Here is a 24,317-nt window from a genome sequence, read left to right as displayed (position 1 = left end):
CCCCTAGGAATGATGTTGGGGTTATTAAAGGGTCCCGTGGGGCAAATAAAAAAAATGTGATTTTTCGCTGTAGAAGCGCTTCCCGGTTCGCGAACCGGGTCGCGAACTGGTAGCGAAACGGGAATTCGCCATTTTGTGTTTCGATTTAATTAAATTACAAGATGGAGGAAAAATAATGTGAGAAATGGGTATAAGGGGGTACGGGAGACGTATCCTGACCCCCTATGTTTTCTGAGGGTGGTTGAGGAGGCTCATATATGTTGATACTTGTCTTCCAGCGGCTGCGCGTGAGCGTTTTTTTTTTCTTTTTTTTGCTGCGTGACGTCTGTTAACGTTCGATTCGAAGGAAATCAGGAAGTGTTGACCGCCATTTTGACACTGCGAGTAAATATATTGTTAAAAATAATTGTTATAAATTAATTCGTATTGATAAACAGAAAGGAGAGGTAGTAATATGGCAAGTTACAATCGTTTTAGTTCCAGTCAATTTTGACGAACACCTTTGTGTTCGAAGAGACCCAATTAGGTATGTGCCGGTGGGGCACAACATTACCACACAAGGGAAGAGGGAACAGGGGGACCCTCGGAGAGAGAGTCGTCCGCACTCTAAACGAACCATTCGGTACACGTACGACATGGAGAGAGAGAGAGAGAGAGAGAGAGAGAGAGAGAGAGAGAGAGGGAGAGAGAGAGAGAGAGAGAGAGAGAGACGTGTACAATAATAGGCCATTTAGTGCGCACACAACACAGAACAGCAGGGGTCAAGTAATATGGAAACACAGGCAGAGGGACGACGTAGATCCATACATTACGTACACATAAACTCGGGCGGGGGGGAGACAGTACATGTATTATATACAAAAATCCAAGACAAAACATAGAACAGTTGCTGGCCAAAAGATCTCTTCCTGCATGCTGCGCATCCTTAGCATCCTACTTAATTCATCTGGGGGCTGAGCTCTTTTTACCTTTTTCTTCTCTCTTATCGTCGGCTGCCTTCGCTGGTGGCTTTGGTTGCAAATACTTACACCTTTGCCAATTGGTCGGGAACTAACCTGGTCGGGCTAATACTCAGGGGGGATCTTCGAATCATTTTTAGCGAATGGGTTTCCAGGCTGAGGCAATGGTAGGTGTCAGTCGGGAGAACAATGGGGCAGCTTTGAGTTTCATGTCTATGAGGGTGCGAGAAGGAGGTGGTAAATCTTAAACATTGGCAACAGTCCTAGTCCTCCAGACGGAGGGTACTTGGGTAAACCTCACCTCGGAATATTCCTTAAACTTTCCCTATTTAGTTAAACGTAGGAATTTATTCATTGGTGCACGTCATTCTTGGTTGTATTATTCGGGGTGCCAAGCGAAGTCATATTTTGTCATCCTGTAATAACCCGTCAAGTTTCTACTTCAGGCTGCCCTCCCAAGCGCTGGGTTCAGAGAGAGACATAGTCATTGTTTGCTCGTCGTGTATAGGCACCATATTCAAACCCTTTTTCCCATCCCATCGGCCGTTAGGTCACCATTTTTCCGTACTTTAATCGACGTTCCGAAGTGACCTGCAGAAAAGAGGGAAAAAGAAGGGGCGGGGGCAGCGTTTAAAACACATCAGCGCGCATAAACCCGAAAAGGCTTTTACTTACTACATACTCGGCCTATCTCCACGGGATGCAGTCCATACCATCTCGGCGTTTAAGCCCAGGGGGGACCGGTAATGTGGGAGAGATAATTATCAGAGGCCTGTGGATAGCATAGGTCGCCCAAGTGTGGCATTACGGATCGTGTGCAGGGGAGGGTCAAAACAAAGGGCAGTCGGTGTAAAGTGGGGGCGAGCTCGTGCTCTCCTTTGAGGAAGAGAGATAACCTACAGTGGTACGGGGTCGTTTTCGTTCGTACTAGAGGGGCCAGGTGACATTCCTTCGGGGTAGCTTAGGGGCATTTAAAACAACTTCCCTGATACAGGTAGCATATAAAGTAGAGGCTAAATACCAGGATCTTTATCGATTGCTTTATGCTGTACAAAAATGAAAAACACATACAACAAACCTGGACCATTCATATTTGCAATGTTTCTGCGTACTATACTTTTTAACCCTTAACTAATCGAGCTGCTTCATTTCACCTGCTTTTTTTTTTTTTTTAATATCGGAAACAGTGGCCATTTATTCGAAACTTACCAATCTACGCGTTACAACTACGTTTGCTTTTTCAAAAACCTTTAATAAAAATGTTGGTGCTCAAATACATTTATTAACATACATTATCTTGATTAAAAATTGGGAAACAAACACAGGACGGAACAATAATAAATAAAAACATTCCAATAAAAAAGGAGCTACAGGAAAAAGGACTAAATTCAAATAGCACAATTATTTCGAATTTTCCTTAATTTCTTAGTCCACATTCACTCCTTGAGCATCGACGCGTTTCGGCGGTATGGACAAAGTATGACCGCCTTCATCAGGGTATATGTATACCTGTTTCCCAATATTTCTGTAAATTTAAATAAGATTGGTCTAAGTTATAATTAATGGACACAACAAATCATATTTAAAAATACAATTTAAAAAACAAAATGAAATGTCCTACTCTGTCTTTGAACACACATTATAACATTGCTTCCAACATTACACAGTACATTAATACCAAGACATTACAGTAAACAGTTATATATAAAAATTGATAGCATATGAATTAGATAGCGAACAGGTCCACAGAATAAGCAGTACCTTTCAGTTCCTTACATGGATACTCCCTAATAGCAAGTCTACCCAAACCAGCTTGGAACATATAGCCAGGGGCACAAAGTAATCAACAAAGGTGTACACAGATGACTCATCCTACAAGCTAAGGTGGCAATAATGAGAAGCATGATACATCACCTACCTCGGGCATAAAACACATATATCAGTGCATCATAAGGGGTATATATCCTCCTTATCCTTTGCTTGATATATTCGGCCAGCGAAATATCCTTTAATCCTCCTAAACATAAGGATGAATAGATATCGTGTTTAGTTGTTACATAGTCCAATACTAAGCTCAACAAGGCTGCCTAAGTTATGGCATTTTAGACAAAAGCCGGACAACAGACGTATTCACAATACCCAGTATTGATGTCTGGGCACCTCATTACCGGTATTTTGCTCTACCTCTATTTATATTTACACGAGTACTATACTTCACGAAAGGTACATATTTCTGTAAACAATTAATCCGGCAGATGCCCCCAGTGAGACTAACATATTTAATCATAAAGTTAGTCCAGATTAGAACAAACCAGATCACAATGTGGAAATGGTTGATAGTCATAATACGTGACGCGTTCCTAATGCACCCGTAAAAACTCATGAAACTAAGGATGATCGGCTCTATAAACAAAACAAAACAAAACATAACCTAGTCGCATGCATCGCTCTATATTTGTTTACACAGCGACATTTGTTTTATTTGACCGTGTTCACTATAGCAATATTAAAACACGGACTACTCCTGATAGTAGGTCCATACTAAGTACAACTTACTAATTTAAAATAGTTGCTGAGATAAAGTCCAACTTTCGTAGCACGTCCAGCACTATAGCTGAAGGCTGTAAATAAACAAACAGGAATATCATTAGTTCCTACTTAAAATTTGCTTATAGACAGCTGTTCCTACTTATCAAGTACCAGGGTATACTTACACGAAGCTTTGATAATATGAACCCGGTACGCGGTGTGATACTAATACATATAAATTTCCATTCTGGTAGGTACACGTCTTGACTCCTTGTACACTTCAATTTCACGAGTCAAAACCAGTCTCTGTCCTGAAAATTACACAGACACAGAGCACCACCATGTCAAAGGCGTCTAAAGACCGTGTTAAGCAATAAAGTTTCCACGTTACACTAGTTCGCAGCAAGAACCAGTCCTTACCTCCAAGGCTAGATGACCAAACGTCCCGCGTCCTCACTTACGTTTAAGCGGAATCCACCAACAACCGCGTTGCGTGCTGTCTCTTATATACTGATAAGAGGGGATAGACGTTAGCCGCGATGTCAGATGACGAACCCGGAAGTAATAGACCTAAAAGGTGGACTATACTAAGTACCTGTGATGCTTCGTGCAGTTAGGCACGCAGTGGGTATAAAAAGCGGACTAAAAAGTGCCTGCCAAAAAGTATTCATAGGAAACGGAAGACAAACTCTATTTTTATCCGTAAACGCTCATACTTTCACGCGAGAAAATAATCTTAAATGCAAGTAATTAATATGAATCGGTAATGCGCTCATCAGTAAGTGCACCGATTGGTGCTGCTAAAACCAGAAATATATTCCCACACTATGGAGATATTTCTTTCAGCATCCTAGAAATTAGAAGCAGTTATGCTAAGATCAATGTATATTTTTTAAAAAGGAAAGTGTTAGTCACTTTGTTCACGCCAGACCAAAGTTGTCAGCAATAAGAAGTTATTTAGGTAAACTCCTTGTTAAAATACAAATAAGGCACTTTTGTTCATAAATCCCTATGTTACCTCAGACCAGAGTGTTGGTGAAAGTCCACACAATCTCACAAAACGATGGTATTAGTAGGATTAGATAACTAAACTCACTACTCCTACCATATTAAAGAGGGTACTATAACCCAAACAACAAGTAAAAATACTTGCTATTACAAAGGATGCTGATTCAAATCAAAACATACTAAAACTGCAAAACGTGACCAACAGGTTTGTACACATAAAGAGGTATCTCTGAGGCTGAAAACATTAGTGAGATGACTATTCTAATACGGGGACTTCATGAATTATAGCAAAAAAAGGACCTATACTAATCAACAGAAATCTGAATAGACTGAAGAGAGCGCAGATAAGTTATACCGCTCCAATAATACGCTCCCATTCTTCCCTAGAATTTAGTCCCCGTTTGACTGTGTCGAGGTAGGAGATGTACCATTGCTCCCTCTCCTTTCTTCTGGAGACAATGTTGCCACCTGAGGTAACATAGGGATTTATGAACAAAAGTGCCTTATTTGTATTTTAAGAAGGAGTTTACCTAAATAACTTCTTATTGCTGACAACTTTGGTCTGGCGTGAACAAAGTGATGAACACTTTCCTTTTTAAAAAATATACATTGATCTTAGCATAACTGCTTCTAATTTCTAGGATGCTGAAAGAAATATCTCCATAGTGTGGGAATATATTTCTGGTTTTAGCAGCACCAATCGGTGCACTTACTGATGAGCGCATTACCGATTCATATTAATTACTTGCATTTAAGATTATTTTCTCGCGTGAAAGTATGAGGGTTTACGGATAAAAATAGAGTCCGTCTTCCGTTTCCTATGAATACTTTTTGGCAGGCACTTTTTAGTTCGCTTTTTATACCCACTGCGTGCCTAACTGCACGAAGCATCACAGGTACTTAGTATAGTCCACCTTTTAGGTCTATTACTTCCGGGTTCGTCATCTGACATCGCGGCTAACGTCTATCCCCTCTTATCAGTATATAAGAGACAGCACGCAACGCGGTTGTTGGTGGATTCCGCTTAAACGTAAGTGAGGACGCGGGACGTTTGGTCATCTAGCCTTGGAGGTAAGGACTGGTTCTTGCTGCGAACTAGTGTAACGTGTAAACTTTATTGCTTAACACGGTCTTTAGACGCCTTTGACACGGTGGTGCTCTGTGTCTGTTTAATTTTCAGGACAGAGACTGGTTTTGACTCGTGAAATTGAAGTGTACAAGGAGTCAAGTCGTGTACCTACCAGAATGGAAATTCATATGTATTAGTATCACACCGCATACCGGGTTCATATTATCAAAGCTTCGTGTAAGTATACCCTGGTACTTGATAAGTAGGAACATCTGCCTATAAGCAAATTTTAAGTAGGAACTAATGATATTCCTGTTTGTTTATTTACAGCCTTCAGCTATAGTGCTGGACGTGCTACGAAAGTTGGACTTTATCTCAGCAACTATTTTAAATTAGTAAGTTGTACTTAGTATGGACCTACTATCAGGAGTAGTCCGTGTTTTAATATTGCTATAGTGAACACGGTCAAATAAAACAAATGTCGCTGTGTAAACAAATATAGAGCGATGCATGCGACTAGGTTATGTTTTGTTTTGTTTTGTTTATAGAGCCGATCATCCTTAGTTTCATGAGTTTTTACGGGTGCATTAGGAACGCGTCACGTATTATGACTATCAACCATTTCCACATTGTGATCTGGTTTGTTCTAATCTGGACTAACTTTATGATTAAATATGTTAGTCTCACTGGGGGCATCTGCCGGATTAATTGTTTACAGAAATATGTACCTTTCGTGAAGTATAGTACTCGTGTAAATATAAATAGAGGTAGAGCAAAATACCGGTAATGAGGTGCCCAGACATCAATACTGGGTATTGTGAATACGTCCGTTGTCCGGCTTTTGTCTAAAATGCCATAACTTAGGCAGCCTTGTTGAGCTTAGTATTGGACTATGTAACAACTAAACAAGATATCTATTCATCCTTATGTTTAGGAGGATTAAAGGATATTTCGCTGGCCGAATATATCAAGCAAAGGATAAGGAGGATATATACCCCTTATGATGCACTGATATATGTGTTTTATGCCCGAGGTAGGTGATGTATCATGCTTCTCATTATTGCCACCTTAGCTTGTAGGATGAGTCATCTGTGTACACCTTTTTTGATTACTTTGTGCCCCTGGCTATATGTTCCAAGCTGGTTTGGGTAGACTTGCTATTAGGGAGTATCCATGTAAGGAACTGAAAGGTACTGCTTATTCTGTGGACCTGTTCGCTATCTAATTCATATGCTATCAATTTTTATATATAACTGTTTACTGTAATGTCTTGGTATTAATGTACTGTGTAATGTTGGAAGCAATGTTATAATGTGTGTTCAAAGACAGAGTAGGACATTTCATTTTGTTTTTTAAATTGTATTTTTAAATATGATTTGTTGTGTCCATTAATTATAACTTAGACCAATCTTATTTAAATTTACAGAAATATTGGGAAACAGGTATACATATACCCTGATGAAGGCGGTCATACTTTGTCCATACCGCCGAAACGCGTCGATGCTCAAGGAGTGAATGTGGACTAAGAAATTAAGGAAAATTCGAAATAATTGTGCTATTTGAATTTAGTCCTTTTTCCTGTAGCTCCTTTTTTATTGGAATGTTTTTATTTATTATTGTTCCGTCCTCTGTTTGTTTCCCAATTTTTAATCAAGATAATGTATGTTAATAAATTGTACTAATGTTTTGATTCTACTATAGTGTTTTCACGTGTTTGAATTTTCCGTTTTTTCATTGCTTCCTTGTTACGCTTATGTATTAGTGAGTCTATTGTCTGTAAGTACCTTTGTATTGATGTTCACTTGCCCAAAGGGAATTTACTTTTTGACTTGTGTCACGGGAAGTTAGCCGTGTGCCATTGTTGGTGATGATGATAGAAGGTAACCCTTCTTCGTGAAACAGAAAGTTTAGGAACACATTTGCACTTTCAGTGGTGCTATCCTTAACAAACTTTACACTTAACTACTTAGAAAACACATCAAAGGCTACAATGGCGAACCTGTTGCAAGAAGGAAGTTCATCCATCGGGTCAATAAAATCTAAACAAATGCTATGCCATGCTTTTCCTGGATCGCTAACATGACCCATGGCTGTTTTGGAGCTGACTTTGAGCCTTTTCTCACCTTCTTTGTAGGCCATACTATTCTCTACCCATGATATCACGTGTTCATCTATGCCAGGCCACTAAAACTTTTGCTTGAGATGTCATTGGGTCAAGGTCTGGCCTAGATGTCCTTCGTGAGAGAGTGTTAATAACTTGGAACTTAAACCAAAAGGTGGAACAAACCTGTCTTCTCGCATCAGCATATTTGACCCACACACAGATAATTCTTCTAAAATATTGACATAAGGATGTACCATCACTGGCAAACAACTTTCACGCATAGAGCGTGAGTAAACATTTCTTCCCCAACCATGGCCACATCGTGGACTGAGGCAACCGAACCTTCATCACTAAATGCTATGATAGGTGGACCATCAACCGTTTCCCAATTGAGGGACAACCTAGAAAGGCAATCAGTTTGTTGATTTCTTCACCTTTGGATGTGTGAGATTTCATACTGATATTTCTGGAGCCTGGCTGCCACCCTCGCTAACCTTGCTGAACCCTCTCCTGCACCTCCTGGGGACAAAATTCTAACCAAAGGCTTATGATCTGTCTTCAAAATAAACTTTGTACCCCAGAGATAGGTACAAAAGTAATCTGCACCCCAGGCTACATCGAGTGTCTCTCGTTCTATCACAGAATAGTTTTGCTCAGAAATGGTGGGTGTTCTAGAGGCAAATGCAACGTTGTTTTCTATACTGGCATGTTTTTGCAAGAGTACAACACCCAAACCGGTGGCGGCATCAAACATCAGAACTGACTTAAGTTTTATGTCAAAAGGTGCCAGTATACCAGCTTTGGAAATCTCAGTTTTGATATAATTGAAACATGTAGAGTGTTGATCGCTCCAAGCAAACTTTGCACCTTTTTTAGCAATTTTCGTAAGCAAAGAGTTTTGTCAGAAAAGGATTGAACAAAATTGGAATAATATTCGATGAGGCACATGAAGGATCTCAGCTGGTCTTTATCAGTGGGTGCAGGAGCTATCTCAATAGCGTTTCCCAAATAGTTTTTTGGTTTTATGCCTTGAGCCGAGATCTGGTGTCCCAAATACTCTATTTGTTCCACTAAGAAAGAATATTTTTCTTTGCGTAACGTGAGACCAACATCAGCAATCCTATGCAATACTGATTTGAGAATCTGATTGTGTTCACACACAGAGCTACCAAAGAGAAGGATATTGTCTTGGAAGAAAACTGCCTTATCTATACCCTTAAAATTGTCAGAGACCATACGTTGGTACACGCTAGCGGCAGATCTATATACACTTGCGAGAGAGCATGCCATTTCACTTCATAAAAAATAAAAAGAGGCATACCAACATTTAGAAAATGTTTTGATATTTTCACAATTTTCCATAGTGTTGCGTTCATATCCATTGACTTAAATGTTATTAGTTGGTCCCATTGATTTTAACCCCTTTACTACCCTAATAAGGCGTAACATACAGTCTTATGCACCCTTATTTCATATACATTACTGAATTGGAGACAGTGACTCTGTCGTTATAGTTGCATAACTAAATGATAATGATAAACACCATGACATTTCCATGGAACAAATGTACAAAAGCAAAAAAAACCTACAAGTCAAATGCGCTAAAAATGCATAGCTATCTTGAACGCTAGACTGATAGCCTTGGATTTGCAGAATCTATCAATAAAATAAGAAAAATGAACAAATCTCATTGGCAAGGTAACATTTTCTCCCTTGGCGGAAAGTGAGATCTGTGTATCTGGAAGGATAAGTGGGCCCCTCCCACTTTGGTTGGCTGGCCTCGACTGAAAATATCTGCTGTGACTGCACTGATGGATACAGGAATCATGAAGATGGCGCAATACAAAAACCAATGTGGGAGGTAAATGGGACCAGAGGGAGCCCTCCATGATAGAGGAAGTTAAAAAAGCACCCTGTTTAGATCGAGCCTAGACTTGTTGCAGTGAAGTAGGGAAAAGAAGCCCACTCTCTGACCCATATTTGCCATTGGCATGTGTCATTGTCTGTCCTAAATGCTGGCTTCTGATTCGTAAATGGGCTTGTTAGTCCCTCCTTAGTACCACCTCCTCTTCATTTGTCACCTCCCATGGCGACTGGCCCATTTACTTCGGTTGTTACACTGTACATGTCATTTAGACTGTGAGCACTATTTTCTTTATTCTCTTACTGCAGAGACAATGTGCTTTGTTGCCTTCTTTACCCCCTCCCATTATCGTGCATTCTTTACCCTCCTGTTGTCCGTGCCTTCTCCCCACCATCCGCCCGCCCTCCCTCAATGCCATTGCTTATGATGCCTAGCATTTGCAATTCAATAGGTCTCGCATTTACGAATGTTTGAGCTATAAGCATTGTAAATGACAATGCCTTTTATTTATGTTTTAGTTTTTAAAACATAAATAAAACGGATCGTCATTTACAATGCAAATAGCTTAAACTTGCATAAATGAGAGACCTATTGCATTGCAAATGCTTGTTTTGCTATACGATTCACTGCTCCAGCCACAGATCTCCAAACTGTAATTTTGTATGTATTTGGTCGGTTGATTCACGCTTGTATTATGGATCTTAAGGAATAAGACATATCTGAGAATCCTTAGCGCCCTTTTTGATTTTTTTTAAACCAGATTTTATTGGGGTTTTACATGTTAAGAACATACATCTTTTCAAGTTGTCATTGAAGGCATGCTGTGTCCATTATGTCCGCATTATAGTTGCAGATACAATAGAATATTACTTCATCCTTCTGCGAGTCAATTGCACTCCCTGTAATCTCAGCGTGTAGTGCCCAGCCGTATTAGTGTCAGGTGTCATATCTTCGCCGCCTAGCAGCATCTTTCCCGGGAACTCCAGCTGTTGAATATTCAAGCATGCTAGATATAGTCCCCTCTCCCTTCAATAATTCAGGCAATGGAACATCCAACTCTCAATCCCCCCCACCTGTTTACCCCCGACCCTCCTCCACCTCTCCCCCCTATCCTCCCCCCTCCCCTCAGACATGCCGCTACTCCTTCACTATGTGTACCGCTCTCAATGTATTCCGCCCACTCCAATTGAGCCCTGCGTCAGTGGTCTAATCATCACTCGGGAGAATGCGCCCAATCAGAGGATCCCTTGGTCATCACCCAGTCGGTACCCTAGGTCCTGCCCAATCTAAATGGCAGGGAAGGTCAGGGGGGTCCGTCCTCTTCGTCAGTCGGGTCCCTAAGTAGGTCTGTCAGTGCTATCCAGGCTCTGGCTGTATCCCACAGCTTGTCATTATCAGTTCTTCAAGCTAGTTGGAGTTGGAGCGTCCCCTCGAAGTCCGCCCACTTAATAAATTCTCTGAACCAACGCCCGCATTAGGGCCCGCGGCCGCTTTCCAATGACTGGTGATTTCGCGTTTGGCTAGGACCAGCCCCAAATCCAAAAATCTGCTGGTAGTTTTGTTGCGAGCAGTGTGGGGGAACCAGTGCAGCAGACACACAGCTGGGGTACTTTGTAGGTCCCTCTCTGTTACCTCAATCAGTTTGGCCATTATCCCTCCCCAATATCCCCGGAGTATAGGGCAATCCCAGAACATGTGTATGTACCCTGCATCCTCCAGTCTGCATCGTGGACAGGCAGCATGGGAGTCAAAGAACTCATTAAGTTTGGAAGGAGTGGGGTACGCCCGAGGGAACACATAGAATTGGATGAGTTGAAATCTGGCGTTTCTGGAACATTTCCACGTTCTTTCCCTTAGCGCCCTTTTTGATTTGCGGATCTACCTCGGCAGACCTCAAATAAGAAGAAAAATAAAAATCCCCAGTACAACTGTGCATGACTGAAGGCTGTTTTCCATGAGATGCTGTCACAGGGGTGCAGGGCTAAAGACCTGCCTCTACGATCATACTTGTAATTGCAATTGTAGTATTTCTAAAGCGCGGAAAACCAGAAGGCATCTAAGCACTAAATTGAATGAAATTGAGTGACGGGTGAAGACCAAGAGCAGAGAGAACCAAAACTATCTATCGACTCAGATGGAGGGCTAGTTTGAGAACGACCAATTTTTTACCTTCCTACAGAATATCAGGTACGTATTTAAACTCCTGATGTTTTCCAGGATGGAATTCCACAGCCTGGCGGCTGTCTCTCTGAAACCCTGTTCTCCCCACCTCGCTTTCCTGCACCTACGAACAACCACCTTCCATCAACCCGCAGATCTCAGGGACCTCATGGGGGCATACCCATTAAAGGTTGTCCTGAGGTAGGATGGCCCCTGCAGGTGGAGAGTCTTGTAGACCAAGCAGAGGGCTTTAAAAACCACCAGCTTCTGAACTGGCAGCAAGTGTAGGGACCTCAATTCCTCTCTGACTGGACAATGTTTAGGTACCCCAGGACCAAGCAAGTGGACGCATTTTGGATGGTTTAAAGCTTGTTTAGGGAGAACTGGTTAGCATTTAAAAGTGAGTGTTGATAAGCGCAATGCTCACTGACACCCTAAGCTCTTTCAGGAGAAATTGCTGAATTTTCTTCAAGATCTTGATAATCCAGAAGCAGGAGCTCACAATTCTATTCACCTGGGTGTCAAAAGTCAAAGTGTTATCAAAAGTCACACCCAGGTTTGTGGCTGCAGCCACCAGGGTAGGTTTGGTACCACACATTTCTGCCCACCAGCGTCTATTCCAAATGGAACTTTCCCTTTCGAAGACCAAGGTCTCGGTTTTCCCTCCATTCATTTTGAGCCATTTCTCCCTCATCAACCTGCTGATCTCCATCTCGCAAGCACTGAATTTGTTAGCCATCTCTTTCCAGTCATCGGCGATATGAATGATGATCTGAGTGTCATCCACATAAGATGATACCAGAAAGCCAAAAGAGCATGACAACTTCTATAAGGGGGCAACATATAGATTAAACAGGGTCGAGCTTAAGGAGGACCCTTGTGGGACAGAACAGGGGAGCTGGAAAGGAGTTGCTCTGAAGTCCCCATAGCTAACTGTGAGCATCCTGTCCAACTGGAAGGACTTCAGCAAAGCGCCACACCTGAAGCACCCTTTGCACCAACAGAGATGGAGATATGGTGTCAAAGGCTGTGAACAGGTCCAACAGCACCAAGATAGCCACACCACCCTGGTCGACTTGCCTGCAAATTAATCAGCAGTCGCTATAAGCGTGGACTTGGTGCTGTGATTCCTCCTTCTCCAGTTTTAAGAGGTGTCCAGGAGTGCTTGATCCAGGAGCAACTAGGCTAGTTCCTGGTGTATATGCTTCTCTAAGATTTTAGATGGAGCAGGCAGCGGCGGAATAGTGCACATGTTTTTTAAATCAATAGAGTCTCCCTCTGTTTTTTCCTTCAGAAGGATAACAACTGCCTCCTTCCAACCCTGTGGGCAGTCTCTGGACTCCAGAACCTGAGAAGAGACTTTCTCCAGGGCCTCTGCAATCAGGCCAGGGACAAGCTGCAGGACCTGGGCGGACTAGGATTGTCCGGTGATCCTGAAGTAGCACCCCCTAACAGAGTCTTGATTTTAAAAGCAGGCAGCAGGGAGAACCTGGTTAAACATCTGGGGTTATGTAGTTCGGGGGTCACACCTTCCTCAAAGAGAGCTATAGCACTCTACTCACCCACTTGTAATTACCTGGAATATCCATAGACAAATTACCAGGATTATCCATAGGCACAGCGAAATCTGTAAAGATCTTCAAGATCGTATCTTTGAAGAACTCTGCAACTTTATTCCAGAAAGCCTGTGAGTTCTCCACCGCCTGATGTGCGGAAGGTGCCAAGAGGGCACGCACAATGCCAAAAGGTTTCATAGGGATGTTATTAGCCGACCTAATCCTCTAGCAGAAATACACAGCTTTCACTTTCTTGATAGCCTGTTTTTATTTGAGAATGAGCTCCCTATGTTTAGTTTTCTCCTAATTTAGGAGCCAATTTCCAACTGCGTTCCTCTCTCCTACACTGCCTTTGAAAGCTCCTAGAACTCCTCAGAAAACCACGGGGCAGAGGGTTTCTTCCTACCCTTAGGGCAGGCTTTGGCCAGAGAGGCAATCTACTCAATGGCTGACCTCACCCAATTATTGGAATTCTTTGCCAATGAGTCTGGACCCTTAAAAACGTTCTCTTTGAATTTTAACAGGCCATGAGTTTCCTCCAATTTCTTACACTCTTAGTGGTGCCCAACGTACTTTCCACCACAAGTCCCCATCTCCCCTGTGTGCTCGAAACTTTACCAGACTGTGGTCCGACAAACTTAACTGCACTCAATCGCCAACAGTCAGAGTCTCTTGTTTGGAAAAGATCCCATCCAATGTATGTCCTGCTTTGTGAGTCAGGGCATTGACTCGCTGGCTAAGGCCGAAACTGCATGAGGCCAAGTAGACCTAGTAGCATGGTCACTCTCTTCTAAATGGAAATTGAACTCCCCCTGTACTGTGAGAATACCACAGGAAAAAGAGGAGTCAAGTACTTGATGCCAGTTCATAATGAACAGCTTTTTGGGACTTGGCAGACGAGATCAGGAGGCCCGTCAAAATTACAGAATGTTTATTTTTAATTTTGAAGTGTACCACCTCCCAACCGTCACCACCAGTGATGACGTGCTCTAGTGTGCAGCTCAGCTGTTTCCTAAAAACAATGGCCAAACCTCCACCCCTCCGAACACTCCAATCCAGTTTCACCAATGCAAAACCTGGTGTTGTAGGGACTGCAAAATCTGGGCCTGAGCCTTCCTTGGCCCATGTCTCTGTAAAAACCAGGCAGTCTAACTGCTTTGTCCCAGTCAACTTGCTAATTTCTAGACTGTATTTTATAAGGGAACAGGTGTAAATTAATGCACATTTGGCCTCTTCTGGCTTTTTTACTCCCCAATATGCTCTTCTTCACCGTTTCTAGGGGGTGCCTCCTCCATGGCCACCATCACCTCAACCTTACACCTCCCAGCAGTCCAATTGCACAAAGAGCAATACCAATGTCCCATCTTCACAGCGCCTACCACTTCCCCTCCTCCACACCTCACCATCTGTTGCAGATTCATAAGGGTCAGCCTTGTATGGCTAAGCAGGTGTTTAGCTGTACTCAAACTGGCAGCATCCCTAGCCGTCCATGCGCGAATGGGTGCAGACAGGCTTGCCTTAGGCACATCTTCTATACCCCAGTGGGGCTTACTGCGCGTCCACGCATCACCATTTTTAAATTTCTGAGGTCGGCACAAACAGCAAGAAGAAGTGTCAAACAAATAGTACGCTTCCCGCTGTGGAACGCAGTGACAAACAAAGTTGGATACCAGAGGAAAACAATGGAACCAATAGAAGAGTAAAAACGGGATCTAACCGTCGCTAATCCAATGCTACCTCCAAGATGCAATTTAAAGGACAATAGCCCATGTAATTAAAAACAGATGCAGAAAATTTAATAAAAACTAAATACAGTGCTAGCCTGCGATGGACGACACTGCAGACTCACCAGTCTGCCTGTGCATGGCCTAAAGTTGTGCACAGTTGACTGTGTCCAATCTGAAGGTGAGCACAGGGTATGGTTACAGGCTGGGCTGTATGGCCAGTTTCCACAGTAAAGTATTCATGGTAGTGCATGGTGGGCTAGGACCTTACAATTCTGGTTACAGGAAGTTGCTGAAGGTCAGGCCGTTCAGTCAATCCCTGCAGCACAGTGGGTAATGTTCGGACAAGAACTGGAACAGAGTTTGGCCAAAGGCTAGACTCTGCGGCCCACCCGCACTCTTCTTTTTTCTTTTTTTGGTCCTCATCTCCCCTTTTAAGCCTCTGTGGATCTTGTGAAGCCGTTTTCGCTAACTGAGGACCTCTCGGCTTACCACACCCGCTTGGGTCACACGACCAATCCCCTTTTGTACGGGACTTGGTGTAATCATAGGACCAGCCAGATCAATCTAAGGCTTCGCCCCCAACTCATACGAGGATGCCAGATGTTTAATGACTTATCCTCTACACCTTCATATTCTAGCCGGGCCATAGCAAACGAGGCTTTGAGCCAGTCCTCTCTTTTTGGTGGGAGGGGATCTTTCCATTTCTTACAGATCTCTCTCCGCGCCAACAGAATCATATATAATAAGAGACCTCTGTCTCGCTGTGAGGCAGTCTGACAGAAGAAAACATCATCTCCGAATAAGACTAAGAAGAGATTAACATCAACCCTGGTTTTAAAAATGTCCCGAAGTGAGTAACCCACCTCTTTCCAAAAGGATTCCAATTCTGAGCACTCAAAAAAGACGTGGAGGTCATTAGCTAGAAGTGTGTGACATCTTGGACATTTGGATGGAGGTACTGGAGCGAACTTTGCTATCTTGGCAGGGGAATATTAGAGACTATTAATGACAAAAAAATGATTCTTTTCATACAGGCAGGTTTTATTAACTTATATAGTGTCTTTAATGATGGCTCAAAAATGGATTCTACTGAGGATTCTATGGGGGTTCGGTTCCATACCGCCTCTGGGGAAGGAATTGCAAGATCTTCCGCTTCTAGTAGATGATAAAACCATATTGAGATTTCCTTTTTAATTGGAAGAGCAGATTGACACAACCTCTCAATCTCTCCATTTACCCTTACCTCCTCCCTCTCTGCATCATACCAGGACACTAGCTGTAAATATTTGAATCTAGATAATCCTGTGCCTATTTTAACTCTCAGATATTCCCAAGGATGTACTCCTTCGGTGTCCACCAGTTCCATCCAGGTGTTAATTCCTGTCCTCTTTATTGTCCACGCTAGACTGTCTCTCAAGCACTCCGGGTTCCGGGCGATTCCCAGACTGGTGCCAGGTCCGAATAATAGCCTATCCCCCAACTGAGTCTTGCCCTGTGCCACAACTCCAGAGCTGCCCTCAAAACCTTCAGACGTACCTGCTTAAAGAATCTGGGGGACCCAAACTTGTACAGAATAGCCCCGCCTCCTCCTCCTCCTTCAGCTCTCACCATCTCTCCCAGCAGTCTACCCCAAGCTGACTTGTCGGGTTTTACAAGTAGCATCCGGATGCTCTTAAACTGGAATGCTACTGCATACAGGCGGATGTCAGGGAGAGCCATCCCTCCTTTGATTAGTCTCCATCTGAGTTTTTTCCAAGTCAGTCTGACCCCCTTCTCCCCCCACACAAAGCTCCCAATCTTGCTCTGTACCTTACTAATGCTCTTTTTCGAGAAGGTTAGAGGTATAGTGGAAAATAGATAGGAAAGCTTAGGGAGAAGGACCATCTTTACCAAATTGATTTTCCGGTAAATGGTTAAAGGGAGATTTCTCCATCTACTGAAAAGACGGTCTATTTCTTTAATAAACAAGAAAAGAGTGTCCAATGGTTGTATTCGACCACAGTAAGGAGCAAGTAAACGGCTTCACTTAGGACGTTAAAGAAAGCCCTCACTCACCACCTAGTGATGACATGCTTCATCATCGGGCCCCACCAAAGAGACCGAGTGTCTCTTTGGTGTGCTACAATGCCAGATTTACTGCGGAGCGGGTTGGTGAGTTCAGGCAGTGTTGTGCAAAGAAAATAAACTAGTGAGTGATGGATGGTTAAAAAATAGGTCCACTTCTTGCGCTCCTTTCAGGACCGTTCCCTTTAGCATTGAAATCACAAACCCCTTAAGATCAGACCCCTCCAAAGCTTCAGGAACGTTTAAAAGCCTTAAGTTGTTCCGCTGAATATGATTTTCTAAGCGTTCAATGTCCTCTTTCAATTCTCTATTCTGAGCAGGCAATTTGGCTACCTCCGCTTCGGTCATTCTCATGGAGTCCTTCATCATCGGGATTTCTTTCTTCATGGCCTCAGTTCTTAATGTGACTTTGTCTAATCTTTTTGTTAGTATTTCGCAGGAGGCTTGAATTGCTGCCTGGTTTGCCTCTGAGGTTAGGAATCTTCTAGTCATCTTGGCTTGATTATTTTCTGAGACTGTAAATCTACAGATTATTTTGTCCTTCATTGCCAAAGGAGTATCCACCAGAGTGTACAAAGCTACATCGGGTTTTCTTGTTATTTCTGCTACTCCATTATTGGTACCCTCGCCTCTTCATTTACTGGACTTATGATATTAACAGTATTGACAATGATAGGAGTCCCCTGACTTACATTTTCTTCAACTACATCTCCATGGTTTAATTGGGTGAGGGTTGTTGAGGCGGTACTGGTAGACATGACTTTATAAAAAGTTTTAAGCGAAGGGGTAACTTTTATTTTAGGAGGTGATCCCTTCTTACCCTTTCCTTTCCTTCTACCAGCAATGTCACCCTTTTTGGTTTTAGCCCCAACACCTTAGTCGGAGTTGCACCCTTTAGCTTTGCCCCATCTGGCGCTAACCCTTACTTCAGAGATAGGGGGGGGAGACATGTGGGAGGTAGACTGGTTTCACGTTTAGAGTGTCAAAAACTGACCTAGCACGGAGGCCGTACCTGTTAACTTTAAGGGTCTGGACTTCCTTTGGCGGCTCCACTTCTGTGCTTCCAAGACTGTCCAGTCCAGAAAAGCTACCAATACTGAACCTTCCTTCTGCATCCATCCATCTGTCCGAAGCCTCAAGGACTCTCTCCCACTTTAACTCAGGCACAGTAAATCTCTCCAGGGACCACACTCTCCTACAGGTCCTAACCACAAAGTAGCCTCTAATGGACTGCCGACTCCCTACCTTGGTGCTGGCATCAGATTCAAAAACTGAACAAGAGCTCACTCCTCTCTCCACTGCATCTGCCGTATTCGAAAGCAAACCCTCGCCACCTCCTTCGCTGCCTCCCACGACCCAGAACAGGAATAGAGCAGAGTCGCGTCTCCTTCACGCTCGAGCCGCTTCTGCCCACCGCGAGCACCAGTCCCCTTCACCGCCCGGGTCGCTCTCCTCACCGCGCGGGGATCCAGAACCAAGCGAAGCGTACTCCGGCATCATAACAGGTAATAGGGGGTTATAGAGGTATATAGGGGGGATTTTACCACGATTTCCAACTTAAAAGCTAGCAGGAACATCATAACGAGCTATAACAAAACATCTCTTGAGGGGAGCCGAGCAGCAGCCGTTCAACAGGCGGGCGCCATGTTCCTCCCGATCCCACCCGCACTCTTCACACCTTTCAGAAATGTGCAATTTGGTAATGTCCACCTAATGCTGGGTCCTGGTCCCAGGCCCATAATCGAATGAGTGCTGGGTGCAGGCTCTACAGACAGCCCCTGCTGTGCACATCCAATCACAAGTGAGTTAGATGCAGGGCCTGGCTAAAGCCCAGATCTTTCAGCCAACTCTTACGGACTCTGCGGCACACAGCCTTTGACCCTGAGCAGTTTGCTTATCTACATTAGTGGGACTGGGCACTGGGCCTGGCTGCAGCTAAACCCTGCTGTGCACAGCCTTCGTCTTTGTGCAGTGACCGGTGTCTATATGTGGACTATGCATAGGTCCTGGCCAAATGCCAGCCCTCACTGAGCATGGCTAAATGAGGTGTGCTATGGGCTATCACTTCATGGGTGCTATCACCTCTGCTGTGCAAAGCCTAAGGATATAAAGCATGGGGTATGTCTACACTGGAAGAAGCCCCAGCAGCACACACCTTGTGCATATGGATGAAGGACATTTGCAATGGACAGTGCTCACATGGGGTATAGGCACAGGTTCTTGCCAAGGGTTAGAGTATGTGGGGTGTACATTAGCACACTGTGCATGTTGGGCTGTGTCCACATAGGTACAAGGTGCAAGACCTGGTTGAATCCATTCCCTTTAGCCAATTCTCCTGCTGAAAAGAGCTGAAAGCAATGACCAAATTAGGCTGGGTGCAGGACGTTGAAGAAAACCAGGAACTGTGACCAACCCCTGCACTGTGTGCTGTGTTAGCACCGGGACTAGATCCAGGGTTTGGCAGAAGACAGGCACTGTGCTCACTCACTTCTGCACAAACCCAAGGATACTCTTCAGTAGGTTATGTTGATATGAGGGCCTGACATTTGCTTATCTTCTGCTGTGCAAGGCCAACGCCTATGTTTGGTTCCAGAGTTTGGTGCACTACTACCAACCTAGGGTGGTAAACACTGTTCTTAGAGGGTATAGGGGTTTGCCATCTTACTTAAATAGACCTCTTCTAGAAAATATGCCACCAAGTCCCACTGCTACTTATCTTCTGTTATGCAAAGAATGTGCTTTGAACATAAATTGTTCTGTTCTCCTCAGCTAATATATTTGCAGTACACCAACAGGTTTCTAGATTTAGTTCGGACCCACCATAAATTACCTTCCATAAGTTAAAGGGTGAAAAAAGCTGGTTAGTACCATGAGAGAATGATTTTGGAGCGAAAAGAACCAAAATATGCTGCTTTTCCTTGCTATTAGGGGAAATATTGTAATATATGCAATGCATCACACCCAATTAATGCTAGCCTGGGGAGTGGGAGGTTTAGATTTTATCAGGTGCAATAAATAGCAGATTAGCCTCGGACGCACGCCTACTTAAAGCCTTTGTGTCCATCTGTAGGCACCCACTGAACTAGAAGCTTCTGTTCAGAACCATGTTTTACAGTGGCAGCTCCTCCAAAATGGCGGAAGAGCGTTGCCCACTGCCAGGCTCAGAGCCAGCAAATGTAATATAAAACGATGTTCTTACATTGTTTTATTTTGCATTTGCCGGCTGTTAGCCGGTGCTGTTGAGAGGGGCGGGCCGAGACATGGAAGGGGGAGGAGGAGTGCTACCTGAACTTAACTCCCTAAGTTCTCCTGTGTGTTTGGGAGGGGTGAGCCGAGGCATGGAAGGGAGGAAGAGGAGTGCTACATGCACTCCACTCCCTAAGTGTTCCTGTGTGTTTGGCCAGCCGTCTCAAGCTGACCAAAACACACATGCGCACTTAGGTTTTCTCAAGTCCAGCTGCATTGAACAGCCGGGATGGAGAAGCCCCCACAGACTCCCAGGTCTGAGCAGGGCGTCTTTCCTGCCTGCTCAGACCAATCCCAGCACTGCTCTGCAGCTCAGGGACTGGACAGGGGCGATGCTATAGGCGGCCGGCGGCAAAACATGGATACATAATGCTGTCAATTAACCCCTCAATCGAGCTAGCTTTGTCAAATAAGATCTCCTTTCAAAGTACTATTCTTATTATTATGCTGATTGGAGCATAGACCATGGGAGAAATTCCACTTGCTAAGTATGCCCTGGCATATCCAATTTTCACCTGGAACCTTTACAGCGCTTCCACCTATTCCTTTTATTACCATTTTTTTGTTTTCTAAGGAGCATCGCTTATTTTTGGAGTTAGTTGACTTTTCTGACTAGGACAGCATTCTATTAGAAGGCCTCAAGGCAATGGATGTGAGCTGAGAGAGACATCAGGTCACCCGATGGACATTGTTAACAAAAATATCACCTTGGCGTAAATATCGAGGCCTAAATATCGCTTTGAAAAATACTGCTTCAGGGCGTGTATATTTTTTTTTATTACCTCGAGAGGGGCGAAACAATTCTTATGCCGCAATTCTTTTGTCAGACGGCGTGTAGGTAACGACGTTCTGTTACCGATCCAACATGACCGAACAAACGGGAAAAATACATTCCGAAAATATTTTCCTGATTTTTGGTACTGTACCTGCTGCTCTCAAAAGCTCCTCATCAATCTTCTCTGTCAGGAGACAATATAGACCCTTGGCCCCAGCAACCTTTTTGAGCAGCTCTTCGCGTGGCACAGGATCATCTGAGTCCCACTGGTCGATTTCACATCTGCAAGGCAAGCAGATATCTGCATTTTGTCACAACAGCACGTCTTATTATTACTACAAACAATACGGTTTAAACATTAATTTAAAAAAATACAATAATAACCCTGCTTAATATGCGATATATAAATTACTAGTTGGTATTGCCCAGCCCCCCCTGCAAATATTTATGTTATGGTACAGCCTACAGCACTCAGGTCATCCAAATTATTCTAAGGCAGAGTGCGCGCGCGCAGACTGCATGTCTGCGTGTATTTGTTCAGTACTCCGTTCTGTAATGTAAACTACTAGTGACTTGAGCCTGGCCTCTCTGATCGCTTCTCAGGTCATATTTAGACTCAGTAGTAACAAACATTTGCAAAGCCAATAGGTCTCATCTTTGGGACCTATTGGCCTTGCCAATGCTTTTTAGCTATGCCTCACAGCATCCCTGATGCTGTGCAGCATGGCATTGAAGAAAGATTACAAAGAGAAGGTCTGACAACGTTTTAACAGGAAAGCGGGTTAGGAATATAAGACGCAGCACGGAGATCCTGATGGACCAAACCAGCTATAAAGAGAGGGATGGCCGATGGGGTGGAATAAACCTGGGCGGGAGAGAGCAATATAGGCGCGGAGAAACAAAACTGTTCACGAGGCCTGCGTCTCTTCATTATTAATTTATTTTTGCAATCAAAGATAGCGCCAACCCCAAAAACCGTAAAAACTATATGAAAAGCAACTGCAATACAAAGAAAAGAGTGGATCAGCACATTAAAACACACATAAGGTTGTACAATGTCCTGCAGGCAGTCACTTCTTTCCATAATGGCGTTGGAGTTGGGAAGCAATGAGGTATTCCATCACAGCAGTGGTCTTAGGAAACTTGAGCCCCCCTGCAAGGTACATGGAGGGGCCCTCCTTCGGACTTATCAGGAACTTTAGGGTCAGGATACTGTGCTGAGGGGGACCAGGACCTTTGCCCCCCCCCTACGCCACGGGGGGCCTAGGTTTAGGGTGACCAACCGTCCATAAATTTCACAGTCGATCCGTAAGTTGGGTCTCATGTTCGTTGTCCGTGAGGATCCCTTTTACGGACGCCTTTTGTCCGTAATTTTAGGCATTGCAGGAAACATCACTGTTCCCCTGGTTGAAGCCGCTACCCGCTGATGGGGCAACCACGCCCTCCTCCTTGGATCACACATGCAGCCCCACCTGCCCATTGTCATGCTGTATGCGGCTGATTGCCACATACAGAATGTCAATGGGCCAGTATGGGCTACAAAACATGGGCCTTACCATGCTGGATGCTGCCTAGGTCTAGGGCAGGGCATTCTGCCAGACAGAAGAAATGTGCAAAAGCCCCAAGCTGCTACGTCAGAATCCAGATCAAGAAAACAAGCTGGTGAAAAAAGTTAAGAAGAAGGGGCTTGAGTTCTTTCACAGTCTCATCATTTTCGAACTTTTGCATTTTCACTAGTATATTCAATGAAGCCATTGTTGCTGCTTTTTCATTTTATGCAACTAACAACCATTGTTAAAGCCAATAGTTCTGGCTTGTTGCAAGTGTAACATTACTTGTTGTTAGGGCCGGTGGTGCGATCGGTGCGACCTCACCGGGTGTTGACCTGGGGTGGGGGCGTCATTTTTGAAAATGTATACTATCATTTTAAAAGCACCTGCTGCCATGTTCCTGGCCTCCAACAATTATCAGACATTATTCAAAATGTCAAGATAAATCCAGTGATTAATGGTCTTACTGGAAAGAGACTGGAGGTTTGTCTAGTGGAAGTTTTGACTCATCCTAAGGTAGTGCAGAGGGTTAAGATGCCTGCTGCAAAGAGTGTGTACCATGCAGATAACGAAGTGCTTATAATGTAAATAGGTCAGTGGGTTACTGCTTCTGTAAGAGAGCTCCTTTTCTTACGTGTGGTTTCTAAGTCAAAATCCTAATATAGAACATTGAGCTATTAACTGCCATCAAAGAGCTGCATGCAAACTGCAAGGTATATGTTAGAGCTATATGTTTTTTGCCCAGTCTTTCATCATCAAACTCTTGTGAAAAGGGTTCATTTGGGGAGAAAACAATTCTTATTATGAAAGAGAACCCCTAACAATCATGTTACGTTTTAAATTCTGAATTTGTGCTTTTCCAAAATAAGGACTCGGCTAGCAGTATCAATGACATGTCACTCCTACACTACACCTTGTAGTCCTATCTGATGTAACATTTCCTATACACCGATTTACACACATATGATTGTCTCTGTGCAATGTGTGTGTGGTGTAAAGTGCTCTGACACCTTACACTGGTATGAGTGGTGCTATAAAACAAAATGGCACTCTTAAAGGGTGCTAGTGAGGGAATCCGTGGCAGAGGTGGTCATTGGGGGGCGCCAACAGACATTGTCGCACCGGGTGCCACCAGCGCTAAAGCCGGCCCTGCTTGTTGTGATATATATATATATATGGTTACAATGACAGAAGAGGCAAAATACCAGTCGGGCGGTACACTATACTAAACACAGATTTTTAGCTTAGGTGTTTTAAGCCACGCCCTTAATTACATGGAACGCCACTTTTGGAGAGACCCCCAATTTTTCATCCCGCTTAAAACCCTGTAAACAACACCATGTCACAATCACCACATTGCCTAGAATTGTGCATCAATAATGACTCATGAGTTCCTCTTTTTCAGATTGCCTAAGTGCAAGGGCATAGTGAACCCTACCCCCACCCCACCCCTTGGTTTAGGAACTACGGCAAGGGTGAGATTCTTGATGGGCCTTTTCTGCCTGCAACTCTGCAGACAAAGGCTCAGCTCATAATTAATATGAAAAGGTGGGCAAGTGAGTAAGTGAAGGGATGGGTGGATGGCTGGATAAATCAGTGAAAGGTTGAACTGATGAATGATAGGGTGAATGGATGGATAATGAGAAAAATTATGGATGGATGAGTGAGTGGAAGGATGGATGAGAGAAAAGATAAATAGATGGATG

The 24,317-nt window shown here is 43.7% G+C and overlaps 1 protein-coding gene across 3 annotated transcripts in view; it reads right to left on the bottom strand.

Annotated features, from left to right (window-relative positions):
* Positions 1-24,317, bottom strand: part of LOC147727677 (glyoxylate reductase/hydroxypyruvate reductase-like) — a 311,029-nt gene that overhangs the window by 240,788 nt on the left and 45,924 nt on the right. For all 3 annotated transcript variants that reach the window (XM_086961680.1, XM_086961681.1, XM_086961682.1), the window contains exon 2: positions 21,213-21,343. In XM_086961680.1, coding sequence (XP_086817806.1) covers positions 21,213-21,343 — 131 coding nt within the window. The remainder of the gene's footprint in view (positions 1-21,212; positions 21,344-24,317) is intronic.

Source organism: Lissotriton vulgaris, chromosome 3_1 (assembly GCF_964263255.1).
Source record: "Lissotriton vulgaris chromosome 3_1, aLisVul1.2, whole genome shotgun sequence".
NCBI classification, from domain to species: Eukaryota; Metazoa; Chordata; class Amphibia; order Caudata; family Salamandridae; genus Lissotriton; species Lissotriton vulgaris.
Note: the sequence above shows the minus strand (reverse complement) of the source record. Positions and strands in the feature narration are given on the sequence as shown.